Source organism: Hipposideros armiger, unplaced genomic scaffold, assembly GCF_001890085.2.
Source record: "Hipposideros armiger isolate ML-2016 unplaced genomic scaffold, ASM189008v1 scaffold_23, whole genome shotgun sequence".
In the NCBI taxonomy this organism is placed as follows: Eukaryota; Metazoa; Chordata; class Mammalia; order Chiroptera; family Hipposideridae; genus Hipposideros; species Hipposideros armiger.
The window spans coordinates 2,235,632-2,255,052 of NW_017731373.1; the positions used below are offsets into that span (position 1 = coordinate 2,235,632).

At 37.2% G+C, this 19,421-nt stretch overlaps 1 protein-coding gene across 2 annotated transcripts in view; it reads right to left on the bottom strand.

Moving 5' to 3' along the window:
• RFTN2 (raftlin family member 2) overlaps nucleotides 1-19,421 on the bottom strand; it is a 75,169-nt gene that overhangs the window by 38,959 nt on the left and 16,789 nt on the right. For both annotated transcript variants that reach the window (XM_019635636.1, XM_019635637.1), the window contains exons 3-6: nucleotides 9,047-9,230; nucleotides 7,346-7,460; nucleotides 2,528-2,801; nucleotides 246-449 (exon numbers count right to left, since the gene is read on the bottom strand). In XM_019635636.1, coding sequence (XP_019491181.1) covers nucleotides 246-449; nucleotides 2,528-2,801; nucleotides 7,346-7,460; nucleotides 9,047-9,230 — 777 coding nt within the window. The remainder of the gene's footprint in view (nucleotides 1-245; nucleotides 450-2,527; nucleotides 2,802-7,345; nucleotides 7,461-9,046; nucleotides 9,231-19,421) is intronic.

A 19,421-nucleotide genomic window follows, 5' to 3' on the forward strand; every position in this document is an offset into this window, starting at 1 on the left:
CTTGACTCCACTCCCACACTATACTCCACATCCCATGACTATATATATATATATATATATATATATATATATATATATATTCACTTATAGTTGACGCTACATAGCTGTTTAATGATTAGAATCTATTTCCTTAGGAATAATATCTGTTCTTTTAGTCACAGAACTTGAGAGGCAGAAACATTTCCACCAACTCTGACACAAGGTCTAGTTCTTTAGATATCAGTATATCATAATTTAAAACTTACCTTTAGATGTTTCCCAGCATACAAAAGAATCAATTAAAGATAAGCCTTGCTTATAATAAAATGTAGTTAACTCCAGCCAATCGGCATCAAGTGTACTAATGACAGATCCTTTTCTTGTTACTTTCACTGACAGGACGCCCTCCTGATAGGTCCAGGAGGTTGATTCATCATCAAAGACATTGAAGACTGTATACAACTTGTTATCTGAGGATAGGCATTCAGAAGGAAGAAAAAAGGGGAAAACTATAATTTCACTGAAAAGATTCTTAAAATCTTTTATTAATCATGAGCTATTTTAAGCATATAAACAAGCATAGAGGATAATAAAATTAACCACCACTCAGCTATATCAAATGTTAACATTGTGCCATGTTTGCTTCAGACTTTTTTCAAAGAAATGCAAAATGGATATAGTTGAGGCTCACTAAGTAGTCTTCCTTAATCCTAGTCTCCAGAAATTGCTGCTATAATGAATTTGGTGTTTATCACTCTTATGCAAGATTTTATTCTTTTAATATATATTTATATACTTACAAATTGTATACAATGTGTTACAGTTTAAAAACGTCTAAAAAATGGTATCATACTATGTATATCAATCTATAAATTAATTTTCTTGTTCAACATTATGCTTTTGAAGTGTAATTAATACTTTATAGAGCTTATTCATTTACTTTACATAGTATTCCAGTTTACTATTCTCCTGTTGTTGGGCATGTACATTATTTCCAAATTTTTGTTCTTACAAATATTCTTTGTGTCTTTTTAAACACATGTGTGAGAGTGACTCTAGAGTACATACTTAGACATGAAATTGCTGGGTCATATCTTCTACTTTACTGTAAGTTGTCAAATTCTTAACTTGGGGGTCTATGGACCCACATCTGTGATTGTTTTAGGACGTCTAACACCACTTGCATTATAGATAAAAGTATTTGGGTCTGTTTGTTATGTGCATTTTTCTGGGTTAAGTCTCATGGATTTCTTCAGATTCTCTGAGAAGTCTTTGTGTATCTGTTCCCCCTACCTCCCTTAGTGGTTCTAAGAACTACTGCCACAGCAAAGTTATTAAGAAGTATATGATTTACAAATAAACTATTTAGAAAGTGGAATCTAAAGATTGATAATTAAATCAAGTAGGTAGCATACTGGGTTTAGAACTTCAAGTACTGGAAATAGACACCTGATCTAATCAGAGACAGGATGGGACCCAGCAGTTTAAAGGCAGCCGTGGGTGGAAGATACTGACTAGCTCTCTGACCACAGGTCCAACAACCCTCGTTCACCCTTACACCCCTACATTTTTTACACTGCAGGAAAATCAGGGGGGTGGTTAGCTAGGGAACTGGTGAAGAACAGGGAGGGTGGTGGTGGTGAGGAGGGTGAGATGATGAGTTGAGAAATGCTCCTGGTTTTCTTAAGGAGATTGTGATGATCATGGCCGAATGGGTCTTTGTCATGTGCAGGATGTTAAGCAGATCTCACCACAACCCAGAAAGCACGTGCCGCCATTGTGAGCAGCTTTACTTTGTAGACATCTCTTATCTACTTCTTACAACAACCCCTTTTCTATAAAGAAATTGAGGCAGTCTTACTCTACAGCTCTTAACCCTAAGGTATACACAGTCTTTGATTTTCTATAATAGTGCTTTTTAAAGCATACCTGCTAGGGTATCAGAAAACTTTGGACAGTCCAAAAACATGAATAAAATGCTCTGTTTCTTCAAAAGACTCGCTAGTTGGCAACGCAGAATAAGACTATTGTTTAAAGATATTTTAGGATGCAGACACTATTGTTACATTATTTGTTTCATCATGATGTGCCATTTTCATATTCTAATTGATGATCAAAGAAAGCCAATAAATGTCAAGGGTGAAAACCATGCACGAAATGGGAAAGACCAAAACTAAAATTCTCACACATTGTTTATAAGTACAAACATAATTCAGAACAGCTTTCTTTATAGAATCACTTTTTTTTTGTACACATGCACAGCCTCCATTTTACAGGGGAGCTGGCGAATGACTAGATGGAAAGCAAATTTCAACACAAAGATTCAGTATGTTGATGGCATTGTGTGACAATGGCGGGGACATCTGAAAAACTGTCTTACCTACCTATTTCTGGCTATAATAATTTAAAAAAATCAAGACAAGTTTATATTAGTTTATTCAGTTTTATAACCGTTAGAAATGTACTTTGACTCATATTTCTTAAAAAATACTTATTTTGCTAAATTTAACCTAATATGTATTCTATTTCTATTCATCTTGTCTATTACCTTCTCCTTTTTTTGATTTAGAGGAACTGGGGCTGCCATCTTGTTCCACTTGACACTGTCCACTTTCATGATGAAATTCTTCCTCAATTCCACTTTCAGATGATTGCCCACTTAATGTTCCTTCATTCCAACTTTTACAGTTTTCATCTGATGTGTGTCTCACATGTAGTGGTGATTCTGTATCTCCATCATGGTTGGCTCCATTGCAGAACGGTGGATAATGTTGTGATATGAACCCAACAAACCTCATTCCTTTTTTAGCAGCTACATTAATCTGAGGTTTAAAAAGAGATGGTAGAACAAAATATAAGCTTCGTTTACATTGATACTGTATCAATTAACTTTTAGGCTCATTAAGGAAATCCATTAGAAGAAAGAGTAAATTGGCCAGTAACTAAAGACCCATTCATAAACCGATAACCAAGATAGCACTGCTCCTAAGACTATGTCACACTATTACTGTGATTTCTTCAAACGGAACTAATGCACTTTAGAAATTATGAAAACAGGAATCATATTTTTTTGAAAGATTAGTATTTGGGAAGAACTAATGATTCTCTATGATTTTTGCAGACCTGTTAATAATGGTCTCTCCAGTTGAAGTAAAATTAAAAACTATTCCAAAAAATTCTTGAAAGTAACATTACCAAACAAATCTTAATTAATAAAAAAGAGACATTAATTTAAAAGCAAAAAAAGTTAATAATACAGCATTGTTTGTTTGAGCTGGGTAAAAAAAAATGTTAAAAGATGAATTCTTGACAAACGTGTATCTATAATGCAAGAACCCAATTCATACTACCTCTCTTAGGAAGCTTTCTGATCTGCTTATATCTTGATGCTTTTGTCTCCTAATGAACATGATTAGATTCAATCCTATCAGTTAAAGAATAGAGTTCAAGGGGTGACCAGTTAGCTCAGTTGGTTAGAGCATGGTGCTAATAACTCAAGGTTGCATGTTTGATCCCTGCATGGGCCACTGTGAGCTGCGCCCTCCTTAAAAGAGTCAACTATGCCACTGTAGCATGAAAGCAATGTGTAATGAATGATCATGGCTTTTCCCCAATAAAATTTAAAAAATTAAAAAACAAAAAAGAATAGGATTCAGAAGCACATGACTTAATGCCAGTGAAATAATTTCAGACCTTAAGGGTAGTTATTTTCTCTGCTTTTGCTTCATTTCTTTGCTCATTTTATGTCCATGTCTTTCCTCTGTGTTCAACTGGCAATTCTTTTGAGGGCAGGACTGTGTCTTGTTCATCTTTGTATTGTAATGTTTTGTACCTATAGGTGCCCTGGAAGTACTTGCTAAATAAGTTAAAATAAAGAAATGGCAACATCTTTTACATGGTCACTGCTTGGAACTTTTGAGGTAAATGTTTAATTTTAACATCGGGAGGGGAAGAATTAGTTATGAGGGAGGTTGCAAATGTCAACGTTTATCGTCAGAAATGAAATGGAACGAGAAAGTCCAGGAAGAGCCGGAGCAAAACCAGAGAACAATGTCCAAGCAAGGGGGCGACTGCATTAGCTTCCGCTGATGAGGAGAATTCTGAGAGGGACAGAATGTGTGGGTGTGTGCTGGGAAAAAGGACTATACTGACACAATGGCATTTACTCCTATTAAATTAATATATTGAAATTGTAACAAAGCACGAAGCCTTAAAAATAATCACAAATTGTCCTTTATGTCAGGTGTCCTAGGAGAGGAGAAGGAGGTGGTAAGGACGCATGGCATTCTGCAATGGGAACAAGTTTATAGCTAGTGCTTTCCCTAGGTCTTATTAGTTGATTTGGGAGAAAAAGTGCCAGAGGCTTTTTCTGTTCCTAGAAAGTTTTATCTGGAAAAGTCTGGTAACTATAAATAGGGTATATTAATTAGTCTTTCCCACTTTTAAGTTGGAAGGTTGATATTTTTTAATGTTATTATTTAAAGATCTTGGGAAAAAACCACTTGTAAATCTAATTAAAAAAATAGAGCAAACATTGATATAATATTAAAACAACTTAAAAACGAACTGTTCAACAATCAATTCTTTATATGAGGCAGCTGTTCAAAAATAACATTTGGCATTCGTCTATTACTCTCGTTCATACGTGGGGCAATGTTCAAATGTTTCATGTGCTATGTTTCCTGAAGCTTTTCTCTTCATGAAATAGCCCCATTACTCTAATTGCTGAAATAACAGTACTTTCCTGTTTAAATAGATCTTTAACTGTGTCCAGGAAGTCAAATGCAAAACAAGAGCTCTGATGGGGATCTGTTAAGACTAAATTGGTAGTTACATTTTTGTTTTCAAAGAAATTTTCTGAAGTGGATTTATTCCCAGAAAAAAAATGGAAATTTCCTAAAATAGCAGTAGTAAATAGTATGCGTACCTTGTTTATAAAAATCTAGTCTCAAAGACTGTTTCTGGAAAACCCTATTGAATGGAGATTTTATACCTAAATGGGAAATATCATTAGCAGCTATAACTGGCTATGCTCAAACCACAGTGAATCTTACACACATGGTCATTTACAGCTCGGGAACAACAACAGAAACAGTGAACAAGTTTCACAGTTTCTCTATTTTTATTGTTTTTATTTTTCAATTACAGTTGACATTCAATATTATTTTATATTAGTTTCAGATGAACAGCGTAGTGGTTAGATATTTATATAATTTACGAAGTGATCCCCTGATTAGTCTAGTACCCACCTGGCACTATACATAGTTATTACCTTATTATTAACTATATTCCCTATGCATTACTTTACATCCCAATGACTATTTTGTAACTAACAATTTGTACTTCCTATCCCTTCACTATTTTCACTGAACCCCCCAACACCCTTCCCATCTGGCAACCATCAGTTTGTTCTGTGTAGCTATGAGTCTGTTTCTGTTTTGTTTATTCATCTATTTTGTTCTTTAAATTCCACCTATAAGTGGAATCATATGGTATTTGTCTTTCTCTGACTTATTTCACTCAGCAAAATACCCTCTAGGTCCATCCATGTTGTCGCATCACAGTTTCTTATTTTAAAATGAAATGTCTTAGGTTTTTGGTTGTACTCATTTAAATAAAAGCTAAAACCTTACAAATATGTCAATGTAACTAAAAAGAAAACTTTCACCATAAAATCCCATCAGTTTAGAATACTTACAAATGTAAGTTTTCTTGATTTTAATCAATACATATATAGTGTTCAGCTTTTCATTTAAGTTTCAGTTAGATTATACTCTATAGACTTTTTTATTCTGACAGTCAATATAGTTGTCATATTTAATGCCCATAAAAATTCCATTATTCTATTGTATTGCTATATCACTGCCTCCTTCTAAGTTTTCTAATTATTGAGAATTTGACCCTTTATTCACTGTTGATTAAAATATCTTTGTATGAAAATGACTTTTTCCCTTCTCAATTAATTTCTTGGAATAGATTCCTAAAGAGGAAATTACTGGGTCACAAAATAAAACGGGATGATTTTTATCACCAAATTGATACTCAGGAACACTGTACTAATTTGTTACAATGTCAGTTGCAATATATGAGTATTTTCTTAAAGCTCTTCTAACACAGGATTTAATGCTTTCAATTTAATTTCTCAGTTAATACTGGTAAAGTATTAATTCTCAGTTTTTATTTACATTAAAAACTATCAGGTTGAATGGTCTACCAAATGTCTCTTTATTATTTGTGTTTCCTTTTGTATTCACTGTATATAGATTCTGTCTGTCTATTAAAGACTGAACATCACTTTGATGCATTTGTATTCATTTCCTATATATTCTGAAAACCAAGCTCCCATAGGACACATTTGTTGCAGATTTCCCTGGTTTTTTTTTTTTAGCTTAGATTTCCTAATGTATAGGAAAATATACATTATACTTATGTACTAAATATAATTATAATTATATATAACTATAATTAAAAATAAATATAATTATACTTATATATAATTATATATAAATATAATTAAATATAAATATAATTATACTTATATACTAAACTCAAACTTCTCAATCTATTTATAATTGAATATGCCTACTCTTTCATTTTTTTCAGAGTTTTTTTTTTAAGATTTTATTGGGGAATTGGGGAAGGGGAACAGCTAAGTTGTCCTTCAATCTTAGTTGTGGAGGACGCAGCTAGCTCCGCTCCAAGTCCAGTCACCATCTGGCCTCCCGACGGCAGCTTGCGGCCACTTAGCTCAAGGTGCTGTGTTCAATCTTAGTTGCGATGGGCGTAGCCCACCATCCCATGCAGGAGTTGAACCGGCAACCTTGTTGTTAGGAGCACATGCTCTTACCAGCTGAGCCATCTGGCCACCCATTGGCAGCTCAGTGGCAGCTCAGCTCGGGCGCAGCTCACTAGCCCATGTGGGAATCGAACTGGTGACCCTGTTGCTCAGAGCTCGCACTCTTAACCAACTGAGTCACTCGGCCGGCCCTAGAGTTTTTATACTTAAAAAAATTATCTCTGTGTCTCAGTTGAAATGTATGGAATATATTTCCTACAGAACAATTGCCCACTTTCCCAGCAGCACTTACTAAGTAATGGTTGTTTCCCCATTTTATGTCATCAGGTTTGTTATGAAACTTCTTGTGTGTGTATACATTTATTTCTGGCATTTCAATTTTGTTTCATTGGCCTGTATTTCTGTTTTTAACTCTGTACAAATTGGTACATGTACTTCAATATGTTTTAATTTCTGGTAGAATAAGTCACCTATTATTTCCTTGTTTTTTTTTTTAAACAAGAAAGGAAATTGATAAAGAAGAAATAAATAGTTCTCAATATCCCATGAAAAAATATATACATTTAGTACCTTTTCTATCAGTTCTTTTGCTACATCATTTGTTTGTGTCTCATAAGTTAGAGGACATTCCTCAATCACAAGCCTTGGGCGTCTTTGTCCACTGGGTGCTGCTGAATTCTTCGGGCTGTAACAGAGAATATGTTCATGGTTGGAAGCCAGAGGCTGATTGTAAGCTAGTATGCTCATGTGAAAATAAGTGAGCCACTCATAAATAAGGTCAAAGCAATCTTTTTTGTTTATTTGTTTGTTTTTGTTTTGTTATTTCCAGTCTAATGGTTGTCTTCTTATATAAAAATACCAGAAAAACATAGTAAGTTTTATGAATTTAAATTGCCTTAATTTAAACCTCTATTAATTTAATTTCTAATTTAATATGGAAGAAAAACTTCATGTCTGTTGCTTTAATAAAAATTATGAGAAATGATTTTAGATCATGGTTATACCTCAGTATTGTATAAAAACACAAGTAAAAATCCTATTTAAATACAGATAAATATTGTTCTGTATTTTTTCTTTTTCTTCCTTTCTGGCCTCTACCTCTGACTTATTCTTAGCCTTATCAGGGCACTACTAAGTCTATCTGAAGTAATGCTAAAAGAGAAAAAGATAATGTATACATGGTTTATAAAGTATGTATTACTACTGTGTGAGAAAATGGCATGTTTATTTAGTAGTGCTTGAACTAGTAAATATGTGATGAGTCTGCACAGCATGGTGAAGTCTACGCTATGAGAGGTCAGACATGGATAAGTAGGCAGTTCCTCCGTGGCAGACAGTGTCCCTTAAAAGCAACCTGGAATTTTTAAAAAACCTTTTTTTCCCCTCCAATTTCCCTGTTTTCTCCCTTTTCTTCTTATTTCATTTTTCCTTTTCTGCATAGCTCTTTCATAGCTAAAGTGACTGGTTATTAGTCCACTACTATAAAGAGAAAATACAAGTTTTACTCTGGTCTTTGAGACAGTTTTGATATAGTTGAAGAGTTGTATAAAAAATGTGATGTGTTGATCAAAGACATTGGTCTGGTTATTTTAATTCTTCATAGGAAGGAGCAACGGTATTTTCAAAAGTATCAAACTTACAAGCTTGGCTGGTGAAAATGGTTGCAGTATTATTTGGGAAAATAGCTATTATAAAAAGTTTATTTAAAACTAAACTAACATGGATGGATTCTACACCCTATTTTTTGGAAAAAGTTGATAAGAGGTTTATCCACTTTGTGAGAACTTGGCATGTAGGCCTTTCTGCTGTAAATGGATAGAAGGTATAGCTAAGTTTCTGTTGCCACCAGCAATAAAACAATATAGGAGACAGTTCAAAAAAACATTCAACAAGAGTGGACTTCAATGGTCTAGTCAGCTTTTAGCCCAGTGATAGGACTTGCAGCTAACTGCTGCTCCCTCATCTGCTGAAGTTTCTACAAGACCTTCCAGGTGCTTCTTTCTTCAGTCTGATTTCCTTTCGCTTGTTCACTGACATCCTCACCTAGGACCTGTTTGTCTGCAAGGGGCTAAAATCAGTGAGGAGTTTTAAGGAAGGAAATGTAAGTTTCCTTCTCTCAATTTCAACCACTGGAAAATGTGCCTTAAACCAAAACACCTGATTATCCTTTATCTCTATCACTCTGTTCAAACTTTCTGTTCTTTTAGCCAAAGAAAACTGTCACTCTCAATAGCTTCTTAGTATGACTGTTTTCTTGAACAGCAGGCTTACCTTAATTTCAAGCGTGATAACACCACCCTGTATAGGTAACTTGCAGGTAGGTGTTTTCGCTGCCGTACAGGTTGTATAACAGGATGAATAGCCCCAACAATGTATCCTTTAAGATAGTAGTCTTCCACTTTTGTTACTATATCTGGAATTGAATTTATCTTGATGACTTCTGGGTTTGGCGAAGCTGAAATAACAAATGCAAAGAGAAATTTGGACGTTCATGAAATTGAATTATACATTATTTCTGTGTGATATACTAATGAATAGGAAAGATATCCATATGATTTAATCCCAAATAAAGTTACACTAATGTATATTATACATTTTCTAAATTAATTTCAGAAAAAAGCAACAGTAACCTCATGAGTTGGTAGATATACAGTATTACCAATATATTTTAAAGTAAAAACACAATGCCTTATGTGTTTTTTTCAATTAATTCTTCATTTTTTAGGGTTTCATTTAACTATATTTCCAGTAATAGATATTGATGACATACATAAGAGAAACAATATTAAATTAAGAGCCAATTATTTTGATGATTCTGAACAAGATGAGATGCATAATTTCTTAATAAAATTCATACAAGTCTAAGAATTAAAAATAGGAGAAATGGTATTTGTTAAGCAAGAATTGTTATTTCCAATTACATTTCAAAAGCGCCGTGTTTTGAGTTTATCTGGGAAACTAAAAATATGATTCTTTATGGCACTTATAAAAATGCTTGAGTAAAGGGAATGAAAAAGTAAAGGTATCCAGAAGTTCTTTTTAATAAGTAAGAATTCTAAGTATAGAAGAAATTTAAATGCAAAGTTGATATGCAACTCAACCATCCCTTTGCAGCAGGATAAATCTGTAGAAACTATAGACTAGTACAATCTGTACAGTTTTCAGTAAAAGGAAAAGGGTGTGTTACTTGGGAAAATGTTCTTAATGTTCCAGTAGTATTAAAGAAACAACTTTATCTTCTGTAACAATATTTCTGATTTTCTGGAAAAAAATAAAGAGTTAGTATCTAGAAATAGACCTGCAAATTGAGTATCTCTTGAGTAACAAAACGTGAAATGAATTCCAGGCCTGGGCAGTGCTGGCTGTTGGGCTCTGTCAGCGTGGTCTGTGGCGTCCAGCACAGCACTGCTGCTAATTGCCTGAACACAGGAAGGAGGTTAAGAAGCAGATGAGGAAGAAGGGTCCGAGGAAATCCCACCTCCTCTTGCATTAATATCCATGCGATGGTGATGGAGAAGAAATCCACCATCAGTGGGTATTCATGCCAACTTCTCAGGTGAAAATATATCACTCAATAGAAAAGTTATGTAAACCAGGGTGAACCCATTTCCTCAAATTTTCATCCTCTTTTGGATTTAAACTAATCTATTTACAATATATGTTCTTTGTCATTATGATAGGAATAAAACCAGAATGATCCTGGACTTTGAAGAAACAGCCGGGTTTCATTGTAAAATGGCCCAGGTCTGCCTGGTATGTGGCAATCACCCTGTGAGTCATTTGCTTTTACTATTTTTCAATATTTTCACTATCAACACTGATTTCCAAACAAAGGCACTAGAAAACTATAAAACAGAGTAAATTGTTAAGACTAAGGAATGAAACACAACCTAAACTTATCTTCAGAACTATATACTAATCGTACAAAGGTTTTTAAAAATTGCAGCCTTTTAATGGATCTCATTGCTTATTGCAGAAAGTGGCAATGCTTTCGCATGATACAACAGACTCTCCTAATCTGGCCTCTGCCGACTTCCTCAGCCTCCACTTGTGTCGTCCTTGGTCTCGTGTGTCTGGCTTCGGCGTTCCTGAGCCCGGCACGCTCTTTCACGCTCCCAGGCCTCATTGCCTGCCCGCTCCCCAAGCCTGAGTTCATCGCTCCGTTCTCTGTGCCGTGCATTCTACTACTTCCTGTACCAGAGTGTCTGATAGCTACTTGTTTATATGCTTGTCTCTGCTGTTAGACTGAGAATTCCTTAAAAACAAGGAACTTACCTTATTTCTCTTTCTATGCCTAGCATTTTCCTAGGTCATTATGTTAAGTTGGAAAACCTATTATTAAGGGGAACTAAGAGGTAACATTACTGCAGAAAGGAAGGAAAGCCATCAAGGTTAGCTAGCAGAAATAAAAAATAGGTTAGTAAATTCAGGAGCAGTTGTACAGGTTATCTAGGCCTTGTAGGAGAGAGACACAAGGGAAAGAACACACAGGCAGTGTCGTAGAATTGTTATTCTTTTGCTCATAAGAGTGAGGGTGGTCAAGAGCCTAGTGAGAATCCAGCCAGGTGGCGCTAAAGGTCATATTCACTTTGGGAGGCTCCAGCTTCAGGCCCACTTAATGTTCTATAAGTTAACGATATGACAACGAGAAAACCCACATTGCAAATGAGGTAAAAAGTAATGAGAGGTGGAACTGTCTCGGGTGTGATGAGCTCCACTGGTAGAGAAATTCGGAGGAGGACTGTACCACCGACAAAGAATGAACTTGATGGTTCGGGAGAGCTTCTGGATCCTGCCGGCCTTGTTTCTCTCACTGACGTGTCTGGAGCCACTGTTAAGTCCTATACTGTCTCATTCGGTTTCAGTCTCATTCACTCTGGCACCATTGCTTAAAAGGAAACCCCAGAAATCAAGAGCTCAGGGTTGGGAAAGGTCCCCTCGCCCGGAGCCCTGGGTCAGAGGTCAGAGCAATGAAGGCAGCCCCGTGTTCTGCCTGCTTTCTGTGATCTTGTCACCATCCCAGAGGGTAGGGTAGTGCAGCAGCCCACACATAAAGGCATTTCATGAGTTCAAAGGGGCACTAACGTTGTTATTAAACATGGAATATTTGAAAATATTTCAATTATTCTTTATTTTCACCAGATGCTCGGCAATTACTAACATTACAGGTGACCCTTGAACAACACAGGTATGAACTGTGTGGGCCCACTTATGTGTGGATTTTTTTCACCCCCTGTGTTGTTCAAGAGTCAACCGTATTTGACTATTTTAGTTCCATAATACCACCTTCATCATTAAAGGTTATATGTTACCTGGAGATGGATGGTAGTGGTGGTTGCACAACAATGTGTATGTACTTAATTCCACTGAACTTTACACTTAAAAAGGGTTAAGACAGTTATAATGGTTAAAATAAAATTACTAAGTGATTAGTAAAAATAAAATTATTAAGTGATAAGAAAATAGTAAGCCATAGTTTAACTGGTACATTGGTAATAAACTGAAATTTATTTCCAAAAAAATTTATATCTATCACATAACCATAAAAACATAATCAACTACCATACAAATAAATACAATGAAAGAAAACACTTATTAGATTCTATCTAGATACTGTTATCTGCCAAAGACTCTAACCCACCACTCTGCTCTTTATTGAAAAGAAAAATTAGTCATTAGGTGTTAAAGACATATTAACTTTAAACTGATTGGAAGGCTTAAAAAGAAATGAATAGCGCACAGTTTTCTAAGTGATTCAATGTTATTTAACTCTCTCTGTGTGTGTACAACTTAAAAGCATCTCATGTCCAATGCCAAGTCATTGGGTAGAGGTTTGCAGACGCACTGGGTTCGAAGCAGCTGGGACACAATGGTAACAGCAAAGGGGAGGATGACATTAGAGGAAACTAGATGAATTATAAACTAGATAAAAGAACCATAAAATCTTTACAGTCTGGGGTCACTGAAAGGGCTTTCCACACTTCATTGGCCCAAACTGATAATGATAATGAAAGTCATTCTCTCCACTGTATTGGTTAGAACATGGTTTTCAAAGGTGGAGGTATGTAATGCGTTAAAAACAACCACCAAGGAAACAGCTATAACAGAATCACACTGGTGCTTAAAGAGGTCCCTGCTCAGGTACAGAATGTATTTCTAAGGAACACCTCACTCTCTGGTGATGTCAGAGAAATTTTGTGGAATAAATCCAGCTGTGATGGTTTAATCCACCTCTTCCTGCACTCTCAGTAAAGTAAGGTTATTTCTTGAGACTCAATGCAAAAGAAATGTTAATGTGTGAAACATACACACACACACACATGCACACACACACACGCACACACGTTTCAGGAGAAGTACAAACTGAGAAAGCCAGAAAAGCTACAAAGGGAGAAAAAAAAATTGTACACAGCACTAATAAACATATCTTAACATAAGTCTGTGTAATGATCATGTTTGTTTTGGGCCCATGCTTTATGTTAATTATTCAGCTGTCTCAAGTGTGCATATTCTCTTATCTGGAGGTCTGTGTCTTTTGATAAATAGTTAGAACTCAGGACAGACATTATGATTATGATAGGTGCTTAAGAAATACTTATTAAAAGACCAACTAAATGAAAAATTGGATGTAACATTTACATATTCAATTAATATGTAAATATTCTCCAGGGTGCTCATGGAGCAGGGTTTTCGAGAATAGACTCTAAGGACCAGACTGCCTGGCTTCAAATCCTGGATCTGCCACTGACTAACCTGGAAAGGTACCTTTGCAGGCACATGCCTCAGTTTCCTTATCTGTGAAGTGAGGATAATAATGGAATCTACCTTAGGAGGGTTAAACAAATGAATATTTGTTCCTAGAAAGTATCTGGCACGTAGTGAGTGCTATACAACCATTGGTTGCTTTGTTAGCTAAGGTCTTCCCTTATCTAAGGGAGGCAATGCATTATTCTCACTAAAAGCATCAGGCCCTACAAGCAAATCCCCTGGGTGCAAATCCTGGTTATGCCATTTGCTAGGCGTGTGACCTGAAATAAGTCCTTTACTTTTCTGAGATGTGGACAAATCATTGTATTAACGTCATAGAATTGCTTTGATAGTAACTGTGAAACATGAGCCCAATGCCTGGCACAACGTAAACACTGGAACATCAGAGATGTGCCTGTCTGTTGGTGAGATGGTTTCAAATATTGTTGTCCTCAGAGATAAGTCATAGCTAGTTTAAAACATCTCCAGGAAGAAGATTATTGTAGAGTTTTGGATTTATTCCAAAACCATGGCTTGGCTCCCAACTTATAGAACTCCAAATCAAAATCCCTAACTGACACTCTGGATCAAGGTTCCGGACTCATGCTCTGGATCGCAGGCCCCTAACTCACAGCCTAAATCAGGAGTCCCTGGCTCCCACTCCAAATTGCGGGTTCCTAACTCACACTGATCTACACAGACTCAAACGCTCAAAGGTACCAGGTTGAGAAACCAAAGAAAGGAGCGGTGCTAGACAAGGCTCTTTCAGAGTGCAGCAGCCCTGGCCCAGTGCTGCCTCATGGGCAGGTGGGCCCAGGGTTATTGGATCTTAGAATTCTAAAGAAACCCTCCAAATCCAGATTCTTATGTAATATCTTTCAATTAAAAAAAATTTATCAAATTTATTGGGGTGACATTGGTTAATAAGATTATATGCTTCAAGTGTATAATTCTACGAGTATAATACATCATCTATACAACTGCATTCATTGTGTTCACCACCCAGAGTCAAGTCTCCTTTTGTCACCATGTTTTTGATCCTGTTTACCCTCTTCCACTTCCTTTCTTTCAATTTTTAAAACTGACAGTTAATTCAAATATCTTAACACTGTACACACCAAGTGAGACCTGTCTGATGACTGAATATGGCCCATGTCTCGTTGGTTTGTGACTTCAGCTCTGGGTCACTCCAGGGATTCTGCAGACCAGAGCCTTCCCATGTCTAGATCTGGCCATCTTAGACAGCGTTCAGCATCTTAGGACACAGAAAAAGGAATCCAAGTCTTCCTCATTAGTGAGGATGGGAGGGCTGTGGTTCACTCCATTAACAAATTGTGATTCTTATCCTGAGTCGGGACTTGCTGTAAACATGCCAGCCTCAGTCAAGAAAGGTAAGCCCAGGAGCAAGAAGAGGAAAAATAAATTGGGAATTTTATGGAGAACTTTCTTCCATGTAATTCCCTTGATTCTTAATGCCTTCAGCTGTGCTAGAATGAGGTGGGAAGGCTGATTCGGCTTAGAGATGTGAGGAAGGGGAGAGCTGTGCACACAGAGTTCGGAATTTTCATCAGTGCTCACCAGTGATTATGTCTCCATGATAGGCTTAGTGTTTGAGGCCAAGCCTTTGATTTGATGTCCTTACACTGGGAATGTAATATCAGAGGTTCAATTGCTTTTTAAACACAGGAAATTAAGGGGGAGGTGGTGGTTGTTTTGGCTGGAAGTTGAACAGAACAGGCGGTTAGCAGCAGCTGCAAACCATCTTGCTCTTAGCTCCCCAACCACCATCAGTTCTTTCTTAATTCTTTGGGAGAAGGAACAAATGGTGTTGTTGACGGCATTAATGGGTGTGGTGGGTTACTGTTAAATTGATGCTACATGATTTGTAAAAGCTTTATTAGACCTTACGAGGCTATCATGAAGAAATGAAATAAAGCATTTTGCAGTTGCTTTGAAAACTATACATATGCAAAGTGGATTTTTATGATTAAAATTAAAATATGCTGATGGCTAAGCAACAATCTATCATTTAACTTTATAGTTTCTAAAATAAAATAATCAGTAGACTTTTTAATGCTCCTTTGCTTCAAGTTTTCAGAGACAAAGACCAAATTTAAAAACAGTCACATTCCAGTATTAAGCTAAGAACTTGTCCAATGCCAAAAGCTTTGCTCTGATGATGTAACTCTATGAAAATAGTCCAAGACATAGATACGATCTTTCCACCAATTTACTTCTGAAGATTGGTATGTATTTTTTGAACTATTTATGAAACATGGTTTCCTCAGATAAAAATACCATGTGCAAACCTTGGCAAGTAATTTTACCATATTTTCTAAAGGGAACAGACTGTCAATCTCCATACTATATCTAGCAATTATAGTAAAAAATAATAACTGACATATATCAAGTGCTTATCTTGTGCCAGACACTGTGTGAAGTACTTTACAAATCTAATCTTTTTTCCCCCCAATTTTCAAAGGCTTACTGCTGACTCTTCAATGCAACAACTATGGCTGTGCCTGTCTAATCTTTCTCTTTTTTTTAAAGATTTTTTTTTTATTGGGGAATTGGAGGATGGGAACAGTGCTGGGGAATTGGGGGAAGGGAAACAGACAAGTTGCTGTCCTTTTGTTCTTCAGTCTAGTTGTGGAGGACGTTGCTTCACTGGCCTATGTTGGTATTATCATTGCGCTCTTCCCGGACGAGGCAGATCAGTTGCCGGCTTCTGGACGGCCATTCACTGCGGCTGCTGGCCACTCATGCTGGCTGCTGGCTACACACAGTAGCCCATGGCGACCCACTGCAGCAGGGGCTGCAGCCCACACCGTCGCCGGCGACTCATGGCAGCCCAGCTCCAGGTTGAGCTGTTGTTCAGCATCTTAGCTGTAGAGGGCAGTGTTACTGGCCCTCATATGTGGGATCTGAACCTGGCCCTCTGGCGTCCCAAGGCAGCTCTTAACCAACGTGCCACTCAGACGGCCCTGTGCCTGTCTAATCTTAATCCTTACAACACTGCATAAAGTGGATGCTATCATTTATTCTCAGATGAGGAAACTCAGGAAGACAGAGATTTGGTAAATTGCCCAAATTGCTAGTAAGTAAGTGATAAGTAAGGCTGTGATTGAATTGGGCAGAATGACTCCAGAGCCAGTACACTCTAGTACCTACAGGAAAGTAAAACGTCATTGGTTTGGATTATGTTAATTCAGAGTGTGTGAAAATTCAGGCATGAGCTGGGCTAAAGCTTTTGGACTACAATAAAGCGTTAAGCAATTATGGTATGGATATTAAAAGGTGTATCTGGTTTACTCTATTCATCAAAATGTATTAAATTACTTAGAAATATAAACTATATAAACAACATCGAAATGGGGAATCTTTTATGTTTTCAATGAAAGTCGACATCTGTGTAGTCATTCAATTAATATATTTAATGGAAGTAGTATTGCTGGAGTTTTTAAATACACTAGAACTCTATTGAACTACACAGTTCATTATTACAGGCAGAACATGAAAGGCCAAATTATGACCATTTTGGAACCCCTGCTGCCTTAGGGTTCCGTGCTACCTCCTTTATGTGCCAACACCCCACCCCCATTCTGTCTCATTTGGAGTTCTCAGACTCACCATAACACTTTCATTTCCCAGTCTGTACGTTTTGTGTTTCAGCCTTATTTGCCATACTCCCCACTTCTTACTCAGTCTTTTTTTTTAACCTTTTCAAAAATTGGGATGGGGGGTAGAAGCATAATACACAAAAATATTGCACAAAATACTTAAAACTGCCAACACTTGGCTAACCACCATCCACTGAAAAATCAGAAAACGGCAGGCACTCCATCAGCCTCCATTTCACCCTTTCCAATGACAACGCCTCTCCCCCTCAGTACTACTTTGACTTTTACGGTCATCACTTCTCTGCTCTTCTTTTTAGTTTACTACCCGAGAACGCAGCCCCAAACACTGTAGCTCAGTTTTGCCAGCTTTCTATCAATGGAATCATAGAGTATGTACTTCTGTCTTCTTTCGCTCACCATTATGCTTGTGAAGTTCACCTGTGTGTCTTGTGTCGTTGGTTGTACCGCCCACAGCCTGTTCCATTACATACAGTGTGTCGGTAGCACAGTGGCTGCGCTGAGTAGTTGTGACAGAGACCACGTGGCTCAAAAAGCCTAAGACACTTACTATCTGGACTTGTATAGAGCCTGCTGACTTCTGCAGGACAGTGTCCCACTGGGTGAGTAGACCACAGTTTATTTTTCCAGTCTCTTGTTCTGAGATTTCAGAGTTGTTCACACTTTGGGGTTACGACCAACACTTGTCTGAACATTCTTGCATGGGCCTCCTGGTGCAGTGTGCTCACATTTCTGCTGGATAGTTTTTCAACTCATTAGATAATGCCAAAGCAGTTTTTCAACATGATTGTACTAATTTGTCAGCACCTGGTATTAGCAGACTTTTTAAATTTTAGCCATTTTGGATGATTTGTAGTGGTGACTCACTGTGGCTTTCACAGGCATTTTCCTGATTATTAATGAGGTTGAGCACAGTTTCATATGTCTATTGACCATTTGGATTTTCTGTTTTGTGAACTGCCTGTTTAAGTTCCCTGTCCATTTTTCCAATGGGTTGTTTATCTTGTCCTTACTGATTTATTTGTAGTTATATTTTATGTGTTCTGAATACAACTCTTTGTCTAAGTCCCACTCATTCTTTAGATCTCAAATGAGGTGGCACTTATTTTAAGGAGTCTTTCTGGATCCCACCAAGTGGGTGGAGATATTCTTCTTTCTGCTTCTGGAACCTTCATACTTCTAGCACAGCCTGTATCACAGCATCCAGAGTATGTGTTATAATGGAATGCTGATTTATTGGTGTCCCTAAGGAGGATGAAAGTTCATAGAGGGCAGGGACTAAACTCTAGTTATCTTTGTAGTCTAGCTCCTACCTCTGTAGGTGCTCACTAAGAGTTAGTTCAGGAAATAAATATATGTCCACCCAGATATAAGAAGCATATGTAGGGCCAGCCAGTTGGTTAGAGAGCGAGCGCTAAGCAACAGTGTTGCTGGTTCAATTCCCACATGGGCCAGTGGGCTATGCCAGAGCTAAGCTGCCACAGAGAGGCAACTGGTGTCCAGATGGTTCAGTTGGTTAGAGCGTGTGCTCTTAACAACAGGGTTGCCCGTTCGGCTCCTGCATGAGGTGTTGGGCTGCGCCCCCCTCAACTAGATTGAAAGCGGCGACTGGACTTGGAGCTGAGTTTGCACCCTCCACAGCTAAGATTGAAGGACAACAACTTGACTTGGAGCTGATAGGTCCTGGAAAAACACAGTGTTCCCCCTTCCCCAATTCCTCAGCACTGTTCCCTTCCCCAATTCCCCAATAAAATCTTTTTTTTTTTTTAAAAGCACATGTAGGAAAAAAAATGTAATGTAGATTGCTGATAGAAATGGACAGGTATTTTCTCCCAACATCAATATTTATTTAAGTGGGTCAGCTGTATGCTATTATCAGAGAGTCTCTCCTCCCCCAGTTCAGAATGGGATCTTTCTCTCCCATAATAGTCTGAATTTGTGAGGTTTTATTATTTTTCTAAACCAAAATATCTCACCATTTCAAACATAATGGGACTCCCTATATAGTTTTCTCACTTGGTAGGAATTTGGCTAGACACCATGATATGGATTATGTTGCTCCCTTAGTAAATGTAGACATTTTTATTACTAATTTCTTTTTATGCAGCACTTTACATTTGAAAATCTTTTGATTGCTCGAGGAAATGCCCAAGAACTTATTAGATTCAGACAGAAATAGAAAATTGAGCTGGATCCTTCCTTCCTTCCTTCCTTCCTTCCTTCCTTCCTTCCTTCCTTCCTTCCTTCCTTCCTTCCTTCCT